Below are 18,354 nucleotides of genomic sequence, written 5' to 3'. Positions count from 1 at the left end.
ACTTATTATTCTCACACATGATAAATACTTAATATAATGAACTTTAATGTTCTGGGTGGAATTCTTTAAAAATATCTTTTCCATGGTTTAAAATTTTTAAAAAAGAAAATAAGATGCTTTGTTTTCTCTTCCTTTTGAATAGAGCTTTTCCTCTCTGATGTGGGAAGAGAGATGGGATGAAAGAGGAGAACTAGGCAGGTGGAATTTACAGAGGAGAGTCTGAGGTCTAAGTGAGATGCAGGGGTAGGCCCCTAAACTCAGGGCAGCCCTGCCCAGCCTTGTGCCTCTGCCTGAGTTCAAGTGTCTCAACCCCAGAGACAGACTTTGGGAAATAAAAGCAAATTCTCTTTAACCTTTATATAAAGCGCAAATGCTTCTATAACAACTATTGTTCCCTCCTTAGAGTAATGGAAGTAACCCCAATAGGAACTTAGGAGGAGGAAATTGGGACAAAATACAGAATCCTGTTGAGGGTGTAAAAGCCGTAACTGAAACAGAATGGCCAGGAGACATCTGGGCCAGATGGCCTATTGGCTAAAGCTGCTGGCTAAGTTGGCAAAGCAGAGGTAAACACGTTTGGTCTAGGGACAAAAAGAGGCATGGCTGAATGGGAAGGAACAGGCCAAACAGCACTTCCTGTTGGCAGTCGGTGAGCTGGAGGAATGGGAGGGCAAGGTAGCACCAACAGATTTCCCAGCCCTTGAGCCCCAGCTCAGGGCAGCAGTAACAGATAATCAGCAGTTATGAGGAGTCATCTCTTAGACTGGACATTTCTCTAAATGCCACCTCTTACAAGTCATGGGGGAAGGCTTCTTGCTTGTCTTTGAGCTAAGTCAGCAGGCAGGTGCTCTCAACAGAGCATAGCAATTCTCAAGGAGGGTGGTAGGATCCACTAGTGAGGAAGAGAACTCCCTCCATTCAGGTGGGAGAGCAAGGAGTCAGGAGAATTTTTCATCAGCATCTGGCATCCTCCCTGAGCTGGTGGTGGATCTAGCCCAGAGCTTGCCAGAGAGATTCCCTATGTGCACTGCCCGAGACTCTGAAATCCGAGAGCACCTGAGTGTTTGGGGGATGGGCATGGGGTAGGTTTATGTGAAAGGAGAAAAATCTGTAGAAAAGAAAGGTAAATTTGCCAATTGCTTGCTTTCACTGTGGGAAAGCTATGTCCTTATAGAGCCTAGCCTCCCCGCTTCCAACCATCTGCTCCACCAAGTACAGACCTTCAGAGATTCTGCACAGCTCAGAGAGAAGCAGCAGTGGCTGCTCAGCCAACAGCCCTACTTGGCCTCTATGCAGCCCCTCCTGCATGAGCATACATGTGCATGCACCCAACCAGAAGAACCTTACTCAACACAACCATTTCTGGGGCCACAAATGACATTACAAAGTGGGTCTGGAGCCTCAGGGCCCCTCAGAACTTCGTGTTTTTTCCTGGTCTAAGGTTCCTGAAAACAGCCTGGAAACCCAGGCAGGCATGTTAGGCTCACAGGGATCAGGTCTTATTTATCTCCTATCAGTGACTAGCACCTGGCCTAGCATGCATGAATACTCAAGAAATCACCACTGATTTGAATAGAGACCAGTTCCTCCCAGGGTTTGTCGGGTGCCCTCGGTGGGGCTCTGTAGGGCTAGAGAACAGCGCTGAAGAGCCCCCTACCTTCCAACCTGACCAGCAAAATTGAATCCCGTGCTTGACTCCAGAGTGGACTTTTTATTTCAAGTTGACCATATGTAAAGGTTGAGGGCAAGAGACCCGAGTCTGCCTGTCTCCTTGGCTGAGGCCCAATTGGATTTCCATACATGGTTCATACAACCACAGCCCCCACTGACTAATGTCACAAGAGTTCTGAGTGTTGGGATATAAAGAAAGAATAACAGTGGTAAGTGTTGGGGTTTGTTTTTTTAAGGGGGAAAAAGAAAGATTTCCCTTCCCCAAGAACCCTGGGGGTAGCTGGTCTGGTCGTGTGACATTTACTAGTATTATTTCTGTTCTGACTCTGCACACTTGTGACTGGAAGGAGCCTGGTTAAGAGCTGGAAGTGTACTTTGCTCTGGTTTAGGGTTCTGCCCTCTTCCAAAAGACCAGCAAGTTTGTGCCAATGTCTGTGTGCTCCCAGAGGACCAGCAAGACTGCGCCAGTGTCTGTCCAGCCACCATGGGCCAGAAACCTGGCCCTGGTGAGGCCTTTCCCAGAGCCCAGGGACTCTGTTCTGAGGTTCCCAACTTCTTCTCCTCAGTGGAAAGGGAGGATGGGGCCTTCCCAAGAGGCCTGAAGGACTGCCCATTCTTGGCAGCAAGTCCAGGTAGTTGCTGGCCTCCAACCATCTGCTTCACCTGCTTCACCAGGCCTAGTGCTTGGCTGGGAGACCCTGGGATCTGCTCGGCCCCTGCAGGTACTCTTCCTGAGGCCTGAGTTGCTGGCTCATATAAAAAAGCCTTGGCAGGGGGCTGAGAAAGAAGTCTGGCCTGGGTGAGTGATTTAACAGCTTGCCAAGGATGCTCCAAGGAGGCCGTGGCTTTCCCAGGAGGCTGAAGGACAGGATCTGACACATTGCCTCTCTCAACAGCTCGAGGCATCTGTCCCAGACCTTTGCTGACGGGCCACAAGCTGGACTCCAACACTGGCATCTTCTCATCAATGTGTGGTACGACCTCATGAGGAGAAGCCGCCCGCTCCTTCTGGCGAGGAGTTAGGTCGATGAGATCCGCCATCAGAGCAGCTCTATTTTTTGACTGAGTATTCTGGTCCACAGGCCTCAGTGCTTTTTCTTTAGCTACCAGGGTTTGGACCACAGCTGATAGCACTTTGTCAGGTGGTAATCTCTGGGACAAAGAGGCATGGGATTTATCTGGGGACCTGTCTGAAGTCTGGGGTTTAGGGTTGTTGGTGACTAGCAGTCTATCTGGCAGCGGAAGTCTCAGGCCAGCAGGGACTGGGGTTTTCTCCAGTGACTGGGGCCTTGGGCTGGCAGCACCTATGGATTTATCCAGCCTTGGGTCAGCTGACCCCAGAGGTCTTTCCAGTGGTTGGGACCTGACTGAGGATGAGGAACTTGGGCCGGTCACTGAAGAGGTTTTGTCAGATAGTTGGGGTCTTGGTCCTGCCACTGAAGGTGGCCTGTCCAATGGCTTCTGGCTGGATACCAAGGATTGGGGTTTGGTCCCTGACCCAGCAAGGTCCCTGACCCTATCTACAGGCTGGGGCCTGGAGTCAGTTCTGTCAGGAGGTCTTTCAGGCGGTGGCCTCTGACAAGTCCCTGTCAGAGCTTTTTTGGACAGCGACAATGTCTGGTTGGTATCAGCAGGTGGCTTGTCCGACATCTTGGGCCCCTGAGCAGCTACTCCTGATGATTGTTCTGCCAGGTGAGTGCTTGGGCCTGGAGGCAGCGGTACTGGAGGAGGCACATACTCACGGATCTCCCCAGGTTCCAGAGGGTTGGGCCCACAGGGGTCATGCTCAGTACAAGACAGACGGCCATCCAGTTTGGAGATGAAGAGCATCCCTTCCCGATGCTGCTTGCAAAAGGAGCTGGGACACATCTCACAGAAGGAGGCTGCTTCCTTCCCACAGATGTCACACTGATGCCAAGGACACTCCCATTTCCCTGAAAATACAGATGTGAAACAAAAGCTTAGGAAAACAAGAGATACATATGAGATGGGCCATGTTTCTGGAACCAGATCCTAAGAGTTATTTCAAACTGACCCATTTTGCAGCAAGCTCATGCCTCCCCTGCCCCAGGATCTCAGCTTCCTCTTCTGCACAACCACATATAAAAAAAGCTCCCCTTAGACAGAATGTGAGGATACTACTTTTATATTTTTGCAAACTCCATTTGTCCTATATAGCCTTGAAATTTTCAACTCTAAGGAGAAAAATCTCAGCAATTTAAACTCCTCCATATTTGGTTATTAGCAGTAGGAAGACGGAAGAGATATACAAATGTGAAAAATGGAAGCAGATTTACCCTTGCTCAATTTTAAGCTAGCATAAACTTTACCTACATCGTCCACACAAAGCTAACCTGAGCTGCTGTTTATTTGCCCCCATTTAATGGCACCTGAGAGTCTATGTCATGGGCAGTGTTTCTACCATGGCTCCTTCCAAATAAACTATGCTCCTGGATCATAAGCAAGATCAGTTCTATCACAGCCTGTGCCAGCTATGGCCCTGAGTAATTAATTCTGAAACAATTTCCTATTTCCACTCCTTGGCACGAACAGGTAAATGTTATGGCCTTGCCCTCATACCACCTCAGTTTCTATTATTTCATTACCTTGGCAACCACATATCGAAAGAAAGCTAATTCAGGGACAAACTCCTTTCACTCCCACCCCAAAGTTCTTCTCTTCCTGCAATTCCTGGAAGCAAGCCAGTACACCAGTGATATATAATCTTCTCACCTGGAACGCTTCTTACTGGCTTCTTACCTTTGTCATTTAAAATAGATGGCAGGTCAAAATCCCTAAAATCCCTCTAACTCCAAACAAGGACCCAAAGGTGAGTGACTTCTCCAACCACAAATTCCTGGGTTCCACATCTGCCTAAGCAGCAGGCTGGAGGGGGCTAACAATGGTGCAGGTCCACCCCTCACTGACTAGAATGACCCAAAGCTCTACTTTGTCTCAATCTTTTTCTTTAGAAAAGGAACATGACTTAGCGGCCTTGAGGTCAGAAAACCTGGCTTTCAATCCACTTCATCTATGTGCTCTAATTTAATAAGTCGTCTCACCAAACTCTACTGTTTTCTCATCTGCATCATTGGAAGGTGAAAAGGTCTCATCTTTATGGGTTGCTAGGACAAAATAATAACAGAAATGTATATAAAGTATTTGACACATAGCAAGTGCATTTCTGTTCCCTTCTCTATAACCTAGAGTTCTAAGCCTTTGCTGTCATTTATTTCCAGAAAGAGAACATGGACCATATTCCTTCAACACTATGCATAGAGAAACCAAAGGGCTCTGAGAATTCTGGCAGAGAATAAGGAGCCCTCTAAACAGATTTTGGCACCAACCTGCTGGTCGCTTGGTTAGATTGAGACAGTCTGCGTGGTAAACTTTTGGGCAGCCTGGCTTCTTACAGGAGACGAGCTGGCCAGCATCCCCACAGCTGAAACACTCATCCTCTCGCTCCTTTGTGATTTCACCCTGGCTCCTGCGCTTCCCCTGTTGCTTCTTCTTGAATTTCCTTGACTTTTCTTCCGTGGCAATGGGTTGATTCTAGAGGTCAGATATTGAGCAGTCAACATTCTGTCGACACATTAGTTGTATGATCTTGACCAGGTTAACTATCCTCTCTGAGCCTCAGTCTCTCCTCTGGGAAGAGACAGTCCTCATAGATTGTTGTAAAGATAAGAGAAAATGCAAAAAAGGCACCCTGCACATCACAGGTACCCAATAAATGGTTATATTAGTTGTACCTTTTGTTACCAACTACTCTTGCCACCTGAATAAAACAAAAGAGAAATGTGCTTCTTTTTGTTGACACACAATGCCGGTGTTAATGGTTACCCTTTCATAAGTTTTATTTTTATGTTTGTCTTAATTTCAAAACTAAGGAAGACTTCTGTGTGTGTGCATGCATGCACACATTTCCTAGCTTATTCAATAAACATTCACTGAACAATAGTATGAGCCACATGCCAGAAGGACACAGAAAACTAATTCAGGGTCTTTGCCCTCAACAAGCTATAGAATCTTAAGTCAAATTAGATTTATGTCCACTGCTCCCCAAGACAGACCCTGGTGCAGCCAGCAGGTCTCCTCTGGCAGCCCATACTTGGTCACCAAATCCGGTGGTTTTCATCACATTATCTTGGCCTAGAAGCATCCAGGATCAATCTGATTTATTTCTAGCCTATAGTGATCTCCCATTTCTAATCGTCTGCTCTCCAATTTCTCTCTGATTCTTGTGTGAAATGGTACAGAGACCTTAAGGATGCAGAAACTGACATCCCCAGTGCACATAACAAGAGTAAACGCCATTAAACTCAGGTTAAACTCAGTTACTATTTTAATTTACAGGGAATAAGTCAACTGACATCTTAAGGAACAAGGCCATTTAACCAATCAATTATAAACAAAAAAAAAAACAAAACAAAACCCAATATAATTTTCCTTATTTAATAAGATAAAATATTTAGTGGCTGCTCTTCATTTTCATGTGTTCCTGTTCAAAATGATTACCATCTTTAGTTACTGGTTTCTATGCTAATTTGCATTTTTCAGTTCTTAAAGTAGACTTCATAATCAAAAAACCATTACGGGAAATACCCAACTAGAGTCACTGTATAGTCTACTGTGCATCCAAATTAAACTTCAATTTTCAATGTGCTGTTACTTATGATAGAGAAATCTGGAAGCATCTAGATGTTCATTTATTATGGTCCATTCATCATAGAAAAAAATTTAACAGTCACTAAAAAATGTTGATTAAAAAGACTATGTAACAGCAAGGAAAGTTTTTTATATTTAAGAAAAGCAGGATACAGACTTGTAAACAATTCATAACAGTTATAGAATTATAATTCAGTTATAGCGCACATAAAAAACCAGGAAGACACAACAGTGTTTATACCTTGTTACAACAGTAAGATTTAAAGGTCCTATACTTATCTACAGTGTTATACTAAGTTTAGAATCTTAAATTCATATTAGATTCTTTGATATCTTAAAAAAGACAGAGAGAGAGGGAGGGTGGGAGGGGCAAGCAGATACCAAGAATCTAAGCAGCAGGTAGTTTATTAGGAAATATGAGTGAAATCAGCTGAGACCAATAAAGACATGGGAAGTAACCCACTTTACAGATTCCTATTTTACAGCTTTTTTTAGCTAGAAAGGTATCACCAATTAGAAGTCAGATTGCTCAGAACACTTCAACAATATCCAAAGGTACTCTCTTGTGTAACCAAATTGACCATCAGAATGCTTAGTAAATTGCCAGTGGCCCTGACATTGACAACTATTCAATGTTATTATTTCAAAGAGACATCTTAAAGACCCAGCTCTGCACTGGTTAGGGCAGGAGGACCACACCATTATTCCCGATGCAAATGTTTGGAAGGTACCTTTGGCCTTACACCCAAAAAGCCGCTGCAGTTCGGGGCTCCACATTTGCAAACGGTCTTTCCATTCCCAAGACATTCTAGGTTGTAGTTGAAGGTAAGTTCAGTGCCTGCGTAAGAGATCATGAAAATATTAATATCTACAGTTTTAATCATCTGTATTAACCACAAAAGATATTGACTTCTAAAAGAAAAGATTAATTTTTAAAAGACTAAAAAATTTCTTAAAAAAAATTTCTTAACCCTAAATCCCACTATATTAATTCTAATTCTTTAACATTACTAATCAGCTAATACAACTTAATAAGAGAAAAACATAAATGGCTTAACAAATAATAACTAACTTTTACTGCAGGTGTTAATAATTTGAATTGTTTTTCATTTGTTTTCTAATCAATCATATTCAAAATATATTAATTCATTACCAAAACCAAACCAACAAACAATAACAACTGACTGTACACTGATGTGCCAGGCATTGAGAATGCAAGTATAAGAAAAATCTGTTGGTCTGTGCCAGTGTGAGCACTGGCAGCATTCAAGGGGTAAGACAGTTCTCAGCACAGAGAACTCTAGACCACAGACCCAAAGCCCTGGCTTTATATTCCAGTTATTCCACAATCTAAGATGAGTCCATCTCTTAAAAGGTGAAATAACAATTTCACAAGCTTATTGAGACAATATGACAGAGTAGTAATTGTAAACTTTATGTACAGATTTAAGGCACAAAATGTCCCTTTCCTGTTATGCATTTCCACCAAAACCAAGAAAGCAAATAAAACACATTCAATATTCGTCGTGTTTCCTCTGTCACACCCACTGGGAAGTTACTGGACTGAATGACAAATAATTCTATCACATTATTCTTTTCTTATTAAACAATTTATAAGTATATAACTGAAATTTTCATAAATTTAATGTGCTTATAATGCAGCCCAAGCATATACACAAGATAGTAGGATACTTGGCATAACCTGTTTGCTGTTCATTCAGCATCCAGTATGTAAACATAACCACACAGGGATAAATCAGAATGTATCAATGCACACAGAGAGACTCATAGCATTCTAGAAAGAAGTCTGAACATAATGAGGAGGGCAAAAGGAGAAGAGATGACACACGTGAGAGGCAGAGAATAACAGATAGGTGAAGAGCACAGGAAGTTGGATGAGTAAGGAGGAGAGCAAGCCTGACAGTTCTGATTCCATCTGCCAAGGCCTCAGCTCCTACGGGCTCTCAGCACATTCTGTCTCATTTCTCCATCACACCCATGCAGACTAAAAGTCAGTGAGGACAAGAACAAGGTCTGAGAAATCCAACAACATGCTACCTGAGCTGATATGGGAGAAGAGAGAAATTTGAGGCTAGACACAGTAGAGGAGACCATTCCCATTGAAAAACTCAGGTTCTGAGTACAACTGTGGTACTAAAAGCAGTCAGGAGAGATATAAGTACTAAAGTCATATGACCAAGTAACATCTGAGCAATTAATTAATACAGAGGAACCACACGCGCCCCTGACCCCAGGTGGTTAGAGGGGAAAATGAAAAATGGAGAAAAGAAGGCAAGGAGTCAAACCCAAGAATCCAAGTAATATAGGTATAATACCATATGTTACAGCATTTTTGCAAGGATTAAATTATATAATATTCTTGTAATGGTGTCTGTCATATGATAAATGGTAGGTTTTACAGCATTCACTTGACAATTCCTGTTACAAAGTAGAAATTGACCTAATTTACTCTCAACTCATTCATTCAAAAAACTTGATACAAGTCACCATTTTAAAAATCAGTATGATAGTCCAGCTGAGTGCAGAGCACAGTGATGTTCAAGCATTGTTGCCTTCACCATTTAGTACTTTAAGTAGTGAAAAACAAAAGAACTAATGGTTGAATTTTTAAAATATGAAAATTGTTAAAACCTTTAAAACTCTGAAAAATCTAAACAACTCCTGTGCAGTGCATTTAAACTGTAGAGAAAAACTATATGGGGAGAAGGGGGGAATGTCTACAGATTAAAAAAAAAAAAAAGGCAACAGACCAAAACCTGACCCAATTGCTCTTTAATTATTTTATCTTGATTACTGTTTCCTGAGGTAAACAACACTGGGCAAAGAAGAACTTTGGTCTTCTTCCAGAGTGCTCATATGGGATTTCCGCTTCAACCATATTGGACTATGCTATTGTCAATTACAAACAATCTAGGCCAGTCCCATTTTAGTTTGAATCTAAGAGAGTGATCTTTAAATTTAAATGTGTTTTGCTTGTGTCCCTGCAAAACTCATTTTGAAAACTGATGTACTTCTTTGTACATTCAAAATACACAAACTTTATACAAGTCTAAATATTTTTTTAGGTCACGCAGTTTAGAGGGTGTCATATGTTATGTATACATGTTTAAAATAAATTCATTAAAACCTTGATGCTACAGATTAAGCTCTTTTAATATGGAAAATATCTGTCATACAAGTTTACTTTCAAACCTCTAATCCATATCAGATTTACTTTCAAACATCTTAATACTGTCCTGGTTACAACACCTCACTTCTGCACTCTTAAATCTTAGAGACACAGGCACCTAGGCTGGCCACGACAGAGCTGTTCATTCTCCAAATGTCCAGTTCTTTGGTATTCTAGAAGTGAGAGCTGTCTGTTAATTTGTTTTTAAATAGCCTTGGGCTCTTAAACCATAAACTTCATGTGGGTTAGAGAGAACCTTTGGTTTATAAAATGGGTGAAGGGCAACTGTGAAAGGGATGGTAAGAAAGGAGCCATGGATTGCTGATGCTTTCTAAGGTAGACCAATTTTCAAGGATTTCATATAAAAGTTATGGAAAGGCCTGGAAATTTCTTCCTTTAAAACCATCCATACCCAAGCAACAAATGAACATGAACATGAACAACAGACTAGTGGTTACCAGAGGGTAGCGGGGAGGGAGGTAGATGGGGTAAAATGGGTCAAATATGTGGTGACAGAAAGAAATCTAACTATGGGAGAGAAACATGCAATGCAATATCTCTCTCTCTCTCTCTCTTTCTATATATATATATATGCCTTACTGTTAAATTGTAAACTTGAAACTTACTAAATTTTGTTAACCAATGTTACCTAAATAAATAAAACCATCCATATCCAAAACTGAAGACACCATGCTAAGTGAAATGAGTTAGTCACAAAAGAACGAACACTATGATTCCATTTATATGAAGTTCATAGAGTCGTCAAAATCATAGAGTAGACTGCTGGTTGCCACTGGCTTGGGGAGAGGACAATGGGGAGTTAGGTACAGAGTTCAACTTCGGGAAAATGAAAAGAGTTATGAAGACAGATGGTGGTGATGGTTGCAAACAATGTGAATGGACTTAATGCCACAGAACTATACCCTTAAGAATGGTTAAAATGGTAAATTTTATGTTACGTATATTTTACCACACTGCCACCAACAAAAACTTCCATGACAAGTATGACCTGGATAGCCTTTCATACATCCTCAGAGTTTGCAAATCTCATTTTGGATTACAGAACATGTCAGGCTTTTGGATGATAAAATCTGAAATTCCTTTCTTAGCTCCAGAATCCTTAAATGATTCTTACCTGCTTTAATGTCACTCAGGGCAAAAAGGCCGACACGAGTATCTCCATTGACAGACCACTTCTGTGTCTCGCAGTTGGGCTGGCAGCAATGATTCATAAACCGAGCATAGTTGCCTTTGGGACCAGCATCAATGATCCGGTCCTAGAATTCCAAGAGATTCACTTCCTGAAAATTCTAACACACTAGAGTTCCTATTTGTAAAGTCAGAATTTCCCGGAGGAGGGATTCTCAAAGTGCACTCCCTGGATCAGCACTAGCATCACCTCCTGGGAACTTATTTGAAATGCAAATTCTTGGATTGTGCTTCAGATATATTAAAGCAGAAACTCTGAGGGGGCCCAGCAATTTGTTTCATAACAAGCCCAATAGGTGATTCTGATATATGAAGTCCTAAAAGCAGCAGCTTGTCCCATCCTCTAAATTAGGTAATCCTGAACCCTGGCTCCACATTAGAAATCACCTAAGGAGATTTTAATACTGATGCCGAGCTCATTCTAAAAGATGAGAACATCTGGAGGTGAGGATCTCATAAAGCATTAAGGTACAACTTGATAAATGTTCAGTTACATATCACACAAGAATTCTGTTACAAAAGCTAGTGGAAGAAAGAATAATAATTTTAACAAGCTAGCAGAATCTAATATTCAGATACAAAGAAGAATCTCAGATACATAGAAAATAAACATATTAGGATATCAGAATTAGGAATAAGTTCCAAATATAATTCTAGGGACCAATGAAATGAAACTCATCCAAAAATTCTTAATTGGAAAGCTGACTTGGGTTCATAAGCTGAGTTCTATAGTCAATTCATATGACCTTCTCAATGCACTAATTAAATATCGACAATAAGTTTCTCAATCTGTAAAATAAATAAAAGAATGATTATTTACTTCTCTGGCTTCAAGTTTTAATCCTACAGGAAAAATACTAAAAGATATAGTTCCCAACTTACAATGGATAGCTTAAAAAGAATGCTAAAAGCAGCGCTGCCGTCGGCCATGGGTGCACGCACAGCCAGAAACGAGAGCACATATACCTCCTCCAGGACCCTGACCAAGCGGCCCTATGAACATGGGGAGAGACACTACTCGGGCAGTGTATGACATGCCTACAAACACTGTGGCTGGGAAACACTAACTTCACAATTTTACAACAATGGAACTAGTACTTCCTATTACTTACTTTGTCCAGGGTAAGCATGTAGAAATTAGTGATATCATGTTCCTGGGCGTAACGGATCCGAGCTCTGCACTCTTCTTCATCTATCAGTTCACCCACATACTCATTCACGAACTCGCCCTAGAACAAGAAACAGCTGTTAGTGGCAAAAAGCACAACTGTGTTCACAGGTACACCTTACTTAAAAAAAAAAAAAAGAAAAAGAAAGAAAGAAAATAACAGATTTATTATTCTCCACAGATTCTCCGCAACTGTTCATGTGCATGTAATGGTCACTTAACAAAGGTTTATTCAAAAAACATAACAAATACGATGCTTCAACTACTGACAATCTCCTCACTCCTACTACTGCCATTCTGAGAAAGATAGGAACACACTGGACCTAAAAGATCAACCAAAATGCAAGTAAGTAAACTAAGGCTCCATTATAATGACGAAATGAATAGTTAATCCCTTTTCCTGCATAAAGGTCTAAAAGTCAACTTCCCTAAACTATGTTCTTTTTCCTTGGAACATGCCCTGCCTGCTGCCCTTCCATATGTCACACTTCTGTATCTCTGACTCACTACACTACAGTTATACTAGTGTCCCTTCCATCTGCAATGCTTTAACACTCAACTGATCTAAGCCAACAACTAGTTATCTTTCAAGTCTCAACTTAAAACAGAGACAAGCAAGTTTCAGGCTCTCGGCCACATGCCTGAAGAACCCTTTTTGCTTCCTCACTGGGTGATTACTTGTTCACTGTCTCCCCTTCTCTAGAATCAACACTTTATGCAAGCATGGAGCATGTGTCCTACTGAGCACTGCATCCTCAGCACAATGTCTTAGCAAATGACTAAGGAGATAACCTAGATTCACTTTCTTTCCTAGAAATGAACTTCAGTGAAATTCTTTAGAAAGTATAATCAGAGAAAGGTTTATTAAAATGTCAAATAAGTTTTATTCTACACAAAAATATACAATATTATCTACTTATCAGAAACTTGCAGGTCCTTCCAAGTTTGAAGTTGAAGATATTACTACATTTTCATCAGAAAAGGCCCAATCCTCTTCTCCTTCATGTTCTATGAACCCAAACCTATTTTCCCTCAGTAAAAGAAGATTTTATTAGCAGGTGATTAACACCTCTGAATTATGTGCTCACTATCCTCTCTTAACTACAGATTCTAGGGTTTTCAGAAAAAAGCAAGTAAGGCCACAGTTTCTCTTAATTTCCCTCATTTTTTCATCCTCATACACAGTGAACACGATCAAGACTAAGGACTTTTGAGATATAAAGGAGCACATCTATTCTCAAGCTTCTGAACTCAAGGAGGCTATGGCAAGAAGGTTAATTTCTACACTGTTATTTTCCTTTATGATCAATTTTCTCATATTCATCAAGAATTACTCATATTAAACAATTGCAAAGTAAAAAAATCTGGAAATTAAGAAAAGTTTTCTTCACCTTTTTAATATCTGTTTTTGTTCGGAGACCCCAGCCCCTCTGTAATGTGCGAAAAATTTCCACCTCTGGGTACTGGCGCTTAGTGAAGCACTGGTTTTGGCAGCGCCCCCCAGCAGGACAGACTGTGGGATGACACTCATAGAGCAGCATGCGGTTGATGCACTCGGAATCTATCCCACAGGGGTTCTCATCAGTAGCTTTACAGTTGCAACGGGGAATTTCAGACAAGTCTGCAGTGAAGATCTGTACCCTGCCAATAGGACGGTTCACCTGGGAAGAAACACATACATCATGCAAGTCAACACAAGGCAATTCAGGACCTATAAAGGGCAGGTTTTTTTTTTTTCCTTAAAGTTACATACCACATTTTACATGATTTTGAACTATCAAGATTTAGCAGCATTATTCACAATTGCTAAAATGTGGAAGCAAACCAAGAGTCCATTGACAAGATGAATGGATAAGCCAAATTCAGTACAAATAATATTATTCAGCCTAAAAAGGAAGGAAATTCTGAAATATACTACCACATATATGAACCTGGAAGACATTACATTACATGAAACAAGCCAGTCATAAAAAGACAAATACTGTATGATTCCACTTATATAACTTACTTAGTCAAAATTAGAGACAAAAAGTAGAATGGTCGTTGTCAGAGACCAAGAGGAGGTGAAAATGAGAGTTATTGTTTAATGGGTATAGAGTTTCAGTTTTACAAAAAGATAAAACGTTCTAGAGATGACAGTGGTGATGGATATGAATGCATTTAATACCTCTGAACTCTTAAATATAGTTAAGATGACAAATTTTGTTATCTATATTTTATCACAAAACATCTGAAGAAAATAAAAATTTAGGCAGTTTGACCTAAAAATAAGGCTTCACTTGACATAAAAAAAATATGAATCTAACAAAAATTTTTTAAAAATTAATTTTAAAGAACCATAATTTCAAATGTGGTAGGCCAAGTGAATTGTAACTGGGTTTCTGCTATTGCCACATGGTGGCATCACTTTGGCTGCTACACGTCTTAAGAGAGAAAATGACTGACATGGAAATGTCTTTGGGTAATTGCGGTTCCTGTATCTGTATGTGAAGATGTACTTTAATATTTACTATCATAATTTGAAATTTTTCTAATAGACTGCAGCAATGTCACGCAAGCATTTTACTTAGTAGTGCTGCTAGTACTGAAAACTACAGAGCAAATCTAGTCTTATAAAACATAAAAATCAAAGAGCTACTGTGACACTAAAGCCATTAGTTTTTACAATAGAAGCAACGATGCTGATGAAAAAAAAAAATAGACATTCCATAAAGGAGATGGATTTGTACACTATAGGAATGAGTCTCCCTACTTGGTATTATTTCACTTGGGAATAGTCAAACTGCCAATCTTCAGAAACCCATCCCATACATAAAATTTAACTATTCAGGAACTGCGTGACTTTGATAAATTATATTGCAAGACTTGTGAGAATAAGAAATATATGGTAAAGAATCTAGTAAAGAGCCTAGCAGCCTTTAAACAAGACAGATGTTATAATTCTTTCTTTTAATGTCCCTTGTAATTGTCACATCAAATATTCTAGATTACCAACTCCAATCAAAAATCATTATGATTACACCTTAACAGTTATTTCCACCCTCTAAATTCTCAAATAGTTTCATTTCTAACACTTTATTGTTTGCCTTCTGTTCTTTAACAATATTATAAAATCTACGATCTGTTTGTAGAAATATATTGTCTTCAACCCAGTTCTCTTAATAACTTAAAAGGACAATTTCACTGCCAGATCTCTTCCCAGATTCTTCAAAATACTGGTGAAAACTGTAAAACTCTTGTTAATGGAGGAATATTCTTACTATATGCAACTGGAAGCCACAAACCTACTAAGGCAAGTTCTACAGGGATAGAAAACAAGGGCTGAGCTTAATCATCTGAGAGGGCAGGTCCTACATAGGGCATTTGAATATTCACCTCTTATTCAAAGTTATGTTTACCTGACATCACGACATCCCCCAAAAGTTTCATCCTACTCCTTTTCTTTATATAAAGGTATGTTTCAATTATTCTTTCCTGATTTAACCTGTTATTAACCCCAAGTAAGTTTCTTGCCTAACATAAAGCAACAAACAAACAGAAATACCAAACAAATAAATACACATGGTTAATTAAGAACAACACCAATACTCTAAATAGGGATTTAGCACACTTTTTGTAAAGGGCTAGACAGCAAATATTTTAGGATTTGTAGGCCCTAGATCTTGGAGGCACATTGACTCAACTCTGTCATTTTAACAAAGGTAGCAACAGACAATACATAAATAAAAAAGCACAACTGTGTGCCAATAAAACTTTATTTTATGGATACTGATATATGAATGTCATATAATCTTCATGTGTCAGAAAATATTTTTATTTTTCCCCCAACCATAGTAGGCCAGATTTGGCCCATAGACCATAATTTGCCAATCCTTGTTCTAAATCTTTTTCATGGAAATACGTTTTTTTGTTTGTTTGTTTGTTTTTCTAAGTGAAGACCCTGGCCTCTAACTTCTGTGATTAAATCACTTGTGGGAAGTTGCTCCAACAATAGCCAGGCTCAACATGGTGATTGTGCTACTAAAACGTCTAATAAATTTGTTCTTTACTATTCTTTTATCTTTACTTCTATAAATTATTTATAAAAATGATTTAAAAATATGAAAAATACAAAGAGCCCACTGAACCCAGGTAATAAATGGTGATGACTCTAAGAGTTACACTAAGGGTTAGATACACTTAACATGAATCCTCCTGACCTTGGGAATCCTCATCATACTGGTCACCGAAATCTTCAGTATCAGCCACTACCCAAGAAGACTTACCCAGGTATACTATTCACACGATCTCAGAGCCATTTTATCATTTTTAATCATGGTTCCTTGGTCCCTTTCAAACCACAAGATATTGACTATAAACAGAATTTGATTCAAGCTACTTGTAAGAGAGGACTTTCCAAGGCAAGAGGAAAAGAGACTATATCAACGCATAAGTCATTTTATAAAGTGCACACAATGGCACTTTTTTCTTCTTTCAAGCTCAGACCTCTACTTAAAAACAACTGTGCTTGTGCTTCCAATTGTTATGAACAGACTGGGAAGAGGGCAAGCTATACCAGGGGCTCCCCTTGAGATGGAGTCTCCTGAGGTCTCTTCTCACCTTTATATGTTTATAAGGCGGTGGCTTCTTATCATTCTTTCGGTCTTCCTGCAGCTGTCTTAGCTCTTTTTGAGCCTTTAATTCCTCAAACCTTGCTGCAGCTTCCTGAAGAGCTAAGAAAACACACAGCATAAGTCACTTAATCTCTGGGTGGAGTCATTTCGCTTTTTTTTCCCCTTTAAGTGGGATAAAATCCATGTTTTAGACAAATATCATCAACACTCAATGGAAAATCAAGAAGTATATACAACTTCTATTTTCAAGTAAGTTACAGTCCTACGGTATTCAGATATATCATTAAGAAAAAACATAACCTATAACTATAAATGGCACAATACAGACTACTAGCTTCAGAGGAAAATTTAAAACAAAAACAGCAGCTAAATGATTTTAAAAAGCCCACACATAACATATCCTAACAACAACTAGACCATGTCTGCTCAGCACAGTCACTGCCTTTAAGCCTAATTCTTTCCTCAGTCCTGAACCTCCTGATTCCAGAAACATTTTTGCCTCCTAGGTGCCCCAGGTAACATGCCACGTTCCTCTGGAAGAAATCCAAAGTTGAAGTTTGCCTCTCCTTCTTGCCTATTTAGTTGCGCACCTGTCCTACTCTTGTCCTAAGATGCATTTTGTAAATATCAACTATTAGCTCTAATGATGCAAACACAGACCTTCGTAATCCGCGTTCAAGGCCCATACTTTCATGTGATTAAATGACTGTAATATCTGAAAGGTCCAACAAAATCTTAAGATTCTCATTCTTCTCCACTTAGAGCAAAATTTTAATTCATTATTCTTGACTTAGGTTAAAAACTCTGAAAAGAATTCCAATTCTCCCCTCTTCCTTCTGTAGCTTTCCCCATGCTGTCAGTTCTTTAAGGAGAATCGCTCCTCCGATCCATCCCTTTTTCTCCATTTCCCTGTCACCATCCAGCAGAGTTCATATTGCCTCTAAATTTAGAAGTCCTCTAAATTGTTCTAAAGTCCCTTCTTCCTCCACTGTAATGTTTAGCATGTCCTACCTAGTCTATCCATTTATGTCTATCCAATACCCATCATCTTCTCCACCCCATGGACACCTCCCTGTGACAGTCTCAACATCTCTGCCCAGAACTGCTGAAATAGCTATCTCACTGACATTTCTGGTGGCAGCCTTACCTTCCATGGTCCCGACACTCTACTCAGACTGAGATTTCTAAAGCTCTGCTCTGACCATCTAACACTTACCTTTCTGGCAAACAGTCCAGTGCCCCCCTGAGCCTGTGCTTAACTACACTGAACACTTGTGGGTCGCTAACTCAGCATGTTAGACTGAACGTGTGCTTTCGCATGTGCTTTCTTCTTGTTACAACATTTTAGATTAACTTCTTCCCAGTCCGTGTTAGGGTTAAGAAATCAGATTCTGACACCCAACTACTAGAGTTTGAAACCTTCCTCTATCATTTACCAGCACTAGGACCTTGGGCAAATAATTTAACTTTTATGTGCCTCAGTTTCCTCATCTGTAAGATAAGGATAATAGTGTCCAATAGGTTTGCCACAAAGATTTAAAGCAAAAAACAAACCCTGAACATGGCCTGGCAAACAACAAATGGAAACTATTACCATTATGGTTCATTCTTCAGAGCATCACTTAGGAAAGAAGTCGTATATGCTTTCCAAACTGTAATCCCCAGTGCAGCCATGCTTCCTCCTGGTCTGCTCGCACAGTGTACCATGCACACTTCTGCCACAACACTCAATAAATGGCATTTTGACTGCTGGTATCTGTGTCTAGTTCTCCAATAAGAAACATGTGTTCCTTGCAGTGGCACCCAGCTAGCCCAGGGTCAAGGCATAGAAAAAG

At 40.1% G+C, this 18,354-nt stretch overlaps 1 protein-coding gene across 5 annotated transcripts in view; it reads right to left on the bottom strand.

The window, feature by feature from the left end:
- Window positions 1–1,691: 1,691 nt before the first annotated feature.
- NSD1 (nuclear receptor binding SET domain protein 1) overlaps window positions 1,692–18,354 on the bottom strand; it is a 134,729-nt gene continuing 118,066 nt past the window's right edge. For all 5 annotated transcript variants that reach the window (XM_015598091.2, XM_025040773.1, XM_015598092.2 and 2 more), the window contains 7 exons: window positions 16,506–16,618; window positions 13,298–13,567; window positions 11,851–11,967; window positions 10,665–10,806; window positions 7,071–7,177; window positions 5,019–5,223; window positions 1,692–3,605 (listed from right to left, as the gene is read on the bottom strand). In XM_015598091.2, the coding sequence (XP_015453577.1) occupies window positions 1,981–3,605; window positions 5,019–5,223; window positions 7,071–7,177; window positions 10,665–10,806; window positions 11,851–11,967; window positions 13,298–13,567; window positions 16,506–16,618 (2,579 nt within the window). In that variant the 3' untranslated portion in view covers window positions 1,692–1,980. The remainder of the gene's footprint in view (window positions 3,606–5,018; window positions 5,224–7,070; window positions 7,178–10,664; window positions 10,807–11,850; window positions 11,968–13,297; window positions 13,568–16,505; window positions 16,619–18,354) is intronic.

Source organism: Pteropus alecto, unplaced genomic scaffold, assembly GCF_000325575.1.
Source record: "Pteropus alecto unplaced genomic scaffold, ASM32557v1 scaffold78, whole genome shotgun sequence".
Lineage (NCBI taxonomy): Eukaryota > Metazoa > Chordata > Mammalia > Chiroptera > Pteropodidae > Pteropus > Pteropus alecto.
The sequence above is the reverse complement of the archived record's forward strand: the minus strand, read 5'-3'. Positions and strand labels throughout refer to the sequence as shown.